The 6,000-nt window shown below is 37.5% G+C and overlaps 1 protein-coding gene across 2 annotated transcripts in view; it reads left to right on the top strand.

The window, feature by feature from the left end:
* The window catches only part of WDR37 (WD repeat domain 37), a 44,149-nt gene extending 39,087 nt beyond the window's left edge, over positions 1 to 5,062 (top strand). For both annotated transcript variants that reach the window (XM_083861619.1, XM_083861620.1), the window contains one exon: positions 1,510 to 5,062. In XM_083861619.1, the coding sequence (XP_083717745.1) occupies positions 1,510 to 1,641 (132 nt within the window). In that variant the 3' untranslated portion in view covers positions 1,642 to 5,062. The remainder of the gene's footprint in view (positions 1 to 1,509) is intronic.
* Positions 5,063 to 6,000: the final 938 nt, after the last annotated feature.

Below are 6,000 nucleotides of genomic sequence, written 5' to 3' on the forward strand. Positions count from 1 at the left end.
AGTGTGTCTGTCCTTCCTCAGACAAGGTTAAAACTGGCATTTGGTCTCTCTAGCTTAAAGCTGAGCAAATGCTGAACGGCACTGGTCTGAATAAATACGCTGTTAGTTATTAAAAATAACCAATGAGCCAATATGGAACATTTTAAACTTGTTTGTTGGAGTTGGAAATGGTGTTTCAAGTTAATTTTGTCATGATTTTTCCCCTTACTAAAGTGAAACACGTGTCTGCCTTCTCTATGAAATGGAAAAAGCGTGTAAGAGCATTTCAGATGTATTTTGATGTCATGATGTGAATTGTGTCAGAAAAATGGGTCACTATGAGGTTTAATGGTGATTTTCTCATAGTGGGTTTTTTAATTTTATTTTATTTTTAATTTACAGTGTCTAATTAGTTTATATATTCCAAGCTGCATGGGGCTTGAGTAACCTGGTGTAGTGGAAAGGGTCCCTGCCCATGGCAGGAAGGTCGGAACCAGATGATCTTTAAAGGTCCCTTCCAACCCGAATCATTCTGTGATTCTGTGAAATTAGAAACACAAAGGGAAAAAGTGAGGGTCAGTTTTGTGAGCTCACATTCTATGATTTGGTGGTAAATTTTAATTTTTTTCTTCTGTGCTTATTCACATACATTCTAGATACATCCTACCATGTAATAAACCATCCTTGCCACAGCCATGAAGTTTTGTGCATTTACGGCACTATTTGGGATGGCAAGCGTCACTAATGGAGCAAATCAGACTAAGTGAAATTAAGTGGATTATGTCACATAAATAGGCCTTTTTTTGGGTTGATTCAGCAGTTCTTGATGGAATTTAGGAAGGTGTTCTAAGACTTACTTAATCTTTTAGATTTTTTTCTTAATTTAAGTGGATTTTTAAAATTTATTGTAGTCTTGAGGGTTTTTTTTTTTTTTTTTTTTTTTTTTTTGTGTGTGTGTGTGTTTGTTTTTCCTTAGTAGTTCCATTCAGGCTGACACTAAAATCATGACTTTTTTTTTTTTTAACCTTAATGTTGCTCAGAACCCTATTTTGGACATTTTTGTTACTATTGAACTGTTTTCATCAGTATGGCATTTTCCCTGCTGCAGTATTATCCCTCCTGAATTATGAGCAATATGGACACTTAGTCTTGCAGGCTTGTTGCAAAGTAGTTGCCAGCAAGTAGTTCCTTATTTGAAGACTGCTTTTATAAATAGAAATGCTGAAATAAAAATTTAATTTGCTTTTGTAAAGAAAATGTAATTAGATAGCAAACAGACCTTGGAAAACTCAAAAGTTTTGATGTATCTTTTTGTCTGCACCTGTCCTTATGGATGCAGTGCTGGTGCTAAGGAGTCACATCACTATGAAAACTTTTACCTTGTGGTTGCAGGTGACAATGACCTTTAGGATTCTCAAGGGCTGTTTGTAAAGAATAGGCTGAGGGTTGCATTTTGAGTTGCAGTGAGCTGTTGCCCCAGCAATTCCCAAATGTGTGTCAGTAATGGTGCTGTCTCTCACACTGTGGCAGGGGCACAGGAGGATGGTTTGCTGCTCTGCCTGGTGTGAGGAACATCCCATCTGCAACCTCTTCACGTGTGGGTTTGACCGTCAGGCCATCGGCTGGAACATCAACATCCCTGCTTTGCTACAAGAGAAGTGAAATGAGAGAGTTTCTGCGTTTGTGTTGCCGTGGACTTTTGCACCTGGGCAGACTTTTCTGAACACTGCTCTGCTGTCGCTGTAAAAGCTCTTCCATGAGAGGAGACTTGAGCAAATGTTGTTCTTGTTACCACATTGTGCACAGTTTGCATGGGTTGTACAGAGAAATGTGATTTTTTAACAATTAGTTTGTCTTGTGTATGAACTTTTATATTTTGGCATCCACTGGTCAATATGTTCACTGTTGCGTAGAGCACATAAATGTTCATAAGTTATTTAGCATTTAATAGTTACACGGTAGGGCATTACATTTGTGACATAAATGTGAAACTTATGTAATTACTGTAGAGAGTGTATACAGTCTGTTATGTTTTTCCATGACTCTACATATCTGCCTTGTGTTAAAAGGAATCTGCAGGGCTAAAACTTTGAAATGAAGTGTGAATTTCACCAGTTGTATGATTGTAAACATTTTCCTGTTTGCATCTGATTTGAATACTTTTTTTAGTGCTGCCGCATAGTGCAACTTCATTTTTACTCTGGTCACTACAGAAATAGTAGATTTGAGAAAGAAAATGCAAGCAACTGTAGTGAGTATAGACTGCCAGGTTTATTTGATTTTTTTTTTTGTACTTTTTATTTCAAAAAAAGAAAAAGGTTCATTCTGCCCTTCTTATATAAAGTGATTCTGACACCTCATCACATTTTATGTTAGCAAAAATCCTGAATATTACGATTCTAATCACTGAAATCTAGTCAAGCAAATTCTGAAGCACTTTAGTTTATAGCTATTGTTATAAACCATTTATGAAAGTTTGACTTTACCAGGGAATGTGAGCTAACCTTTGTAAGAAGGATTAATTCCTTTTGGTGATCTGCCCAGAAAGGAAATAGTTTATTTGGGGGTTGATGATTCTGTTTATGTACCTACAGTGAGCATACTTTTAATTTTGTTCACTTCCCATATTTTTATTTTGAGCCAGCAATACAAAGTAAATGAGTACTACCTCAGAAATGAATGTCAGTCAAGAAGCATCAAATCTCTCTGTAGCCTAGAAAAAAGCACTTTTGGTCTCTGGCTGAAGTACTATCTCTGACAAGAGAGGAAAGACAATCATCCTACATGTGATTCTTTAGGTAGGTAACACATTAAGCTAGTGGAGCAATACTCTAAGTCAACATCATTTGTCACTGTTCTGTTCTCAGCCATGACAGGGGCACTGCAGTCCCTGTCCTGTTCCAAAAGGAGGTAGTTAGCATAGCTCTCCTTTCTTTCTCCCAACTAACTCTGGTTTTGCTCCTCACTGTGTTTAGCTGTTTTTGCACTGGCAGTGGGGTGTTGCTCTGCAGCTGTTCCTGTCAGTAAATGCAGGTGGAAGCTGGTGTCTTGGAAAGAATGGAAAGGCTGCTTCAGACAGACACTTGTTTTTTGGCTAGAGGAGATGCTACCCATGACTGTCTGACATATCACAGTATAAGATGAAGGGTGGGGGTAAGGAAGGGTGCACTTGGACAGTGGGAATCTTGGGGTTCATGATCTGTTGGCACAAGTATTAGGAGCTTTTTATCTCATCATCATGATTGTGTGCAACTACAGCTGTGCTCATGTCCTCTACAGCACTATTTAGAATGACACTGTGTTAGCTGTTTTTCCTGTTAACTAACATTTGTGTGGCATGGGACTACAGTGGGATGGGATGGGATAATGAATGCATCAGTGAGGAACAGAAGGAAAACAGGGGTCCTAAACATAGTTTTGGACTGTAACATTAAGGAAACTCAAAATATTTAATGGAGAATATATGTAGTGTCTTTATAGTACACATCATCAGAGTAGTTTGATCCCTTGTTTTTTTTCTGTTGAGGGGTTTGGGAGTTTTTCTTGAGATACAAGATAGACAACTGTGCTGAAGTAACCTTCAATACTAAAATTGGTGAGGTTGGAGAAAGCAGCTGCAGAGTTTTAAGTCTTTTGGTGGTAAGAGTTATGGTGGTGACAATATTTATTTTCACTTTTTTTTTTTTTTTTTTTTTTTTTTTTTTTTTTTTTTTTTTTTTTTTTTTTCCTCCTGGGTTTTTTTTACTCTGGGTTAAAGCCATTTGATGTTGGGTTACAGGTTTTATTCCTTAAGAAAACAAGACTCACTTGCTTTAAGTTGGTAACAGAGAGAACATTACAAAGGTTTATGCTGTTTTTAAAAAAAAAATGTCTGGCCAGTACAAGAGTTTCTCCAGCATGGCCTGCATGTAAGATCTGGAGCAATGGCCTCCTTTATTTCTTGAGGCAGAGGAGGGGGTCACTGGTTTTGGTCCTGCTAAACTAAAGTGTCTAAGCTTCTCTCATACATATGTAATACAGAACCACTGGACTCTATGCAGTTTAATCATCATTGCTGCAAACTTTTTATATCACCAGAGGGACCATCCTCTGGCACCAGGAATGGGTGGTTACGTGGTTTCCTTTTGAAAAGAATCAACCAAACAAGGTGCTAGAGCCACGTTCTTACGAGCAGGCTAATACTTAAATCAGCTGAACACAACTATCACTTAAGTTTAGTTTTCTATACTGTAATGAAGGGTAAACAAAACTGCCATTCCCCTTGAAGCAAAACATATGAGCAGGGGTAGTGAATAATACTACATTGAATAAATATGTGGAAAACATTTCATGGCTCTAAATGTTCTAAAGAGTGTTTTTTCAGCATTGAACAATGTCCAGCATTTCATTAAATGGAGGAGAGTTGCAGTTACGGTTTCAGTATTGTGCAGAATTTCACAGAATACTCATCAGTAGGCAAAACCAAGCTTCTGTGTCTTTCTCTCAAGCAATGCACATGAATTTTCACAAAGTTTGTGTATACTTTACAATGCGAAAGATCTGGAATGAAACATCTTATTTGTTGCCTAAATCTGTGAAAACTACCTTTTGGGAAAAAGAATTTATAAGTTATGTGGAACCAGTTTTTATTATTCTGCTAATTTGTTTTTAGATGTAAAGTGTTTTTCTTCATTACAATTCAAAATGCATTAAAACATTCAACAATTTTTTTTTGCAATTTACTGTTCTTCTGTCTTGCATTAAGGTTGCTATTGATGTTAATGTTTAAATTTTTTGTAGTCAAAGGATCATCCTATTTACTTTCCACTCTTTTATACTCAAAAAGTCTGTTTTTGTGGCATTGATGAGCACAGTTTGGAAGAGAAGGCCAAGTCTAATTATAACAGTAAGTCTTTTATAGAACTAATGGTCACGCTGCCAGTAAAGTATCTAGACTGAAAGGGTGTTCAGGACTCCATTTGTACTGTCTTTTCCTGTTCTGTATGGAAAAAAATTGTAATTGCATCTTCTCATGCAGGTAATGCAAAAGTTTCCATGTGACTTTTCACCCCACATTTTAAAATGAAATCTGAACAAGTTCTTTTACATTTAGAATACAACGAAAATATTGTAAAATTACTCTGATGAAGAAAACCTACCCTCAGTTTTCCTGTGGGTTAAAGGTTGGTTGCTTGTTCCACCCATGTTCAAACCAAAGCTGTGTAGTGTTGGAATAAAACCCAAAGCACTTGGTGTTGTAGAAAGCCTTGGGTTTCAGAAGCCAGGGCAGAATCCTGGCTGGTACCTGAGTGCAGGACATTGCTTTATGTGCACCTTATTCTCCTTCAATGTGCTTTAGGATCCCTCATTGCCTCATTTGGAATTAATCAGCATTGCTGGTGATTTGGACCAAAAATAAGAAACCAGAGTTCCAAGGCAGGACAACTGACATGAGGGCTGGGTTGAGATAGAATGCCAAACCCTGGGCTTTAGTTGATTTTAGCTGAGGGCTCACAAATCAGGCCTCAATGCCAACTGACTTAAACTTAGTATTTCTAGTACTATTTTAAACCCATGAATAAATATCATGCGCAACTAGTGGTGTCAGGAGTATGTCTGTGTTTAAACCTGAAGATGAGCTGCAGAAGAACCACTCTGTCATACCCCCTAGTTTGCTCTTTAGGCCGTCATAGAAATTTTATTTAATGCTCTGTTGAGACCTGAGTATGTCACTGAAAAATTACTCAGCCTTGTGATATTTTATTTTTAAGGAGTGTTGTTACCTTTTCTGATTCCCACAGGTCAGAGTTTTCTGAACATAAGTAATTTGAAGGAGCTTACTGAGGAAATCCTGTTTAATTCAGACTGTAAATCCTGGTCAAAACATACCATTAACTGGGAGAGGTGTTATACTGGAGCAGTGTGGGATTTTGTAGATGTGCTGCTTGTCAATGTCCTCCAAGTGAGAATATTCAGTACTACCACAAGGGGCTGTTTCTCAGAGGTGTAGGGTTGAGGCTTGTGAGTATTTGCAGCATTGAA

The sequence above is a fragment of the Zosterops lateralis genome (genome assembly GCF_965231275.1).
Source record: "Zosterops lateralis genome assembly, chromosome: 1".
NCBI lineage: Eukaryota > Metazoa > Chordata > Aves > Passeriformes > Zosteropidae > Zosterops > Zosterops lateralis.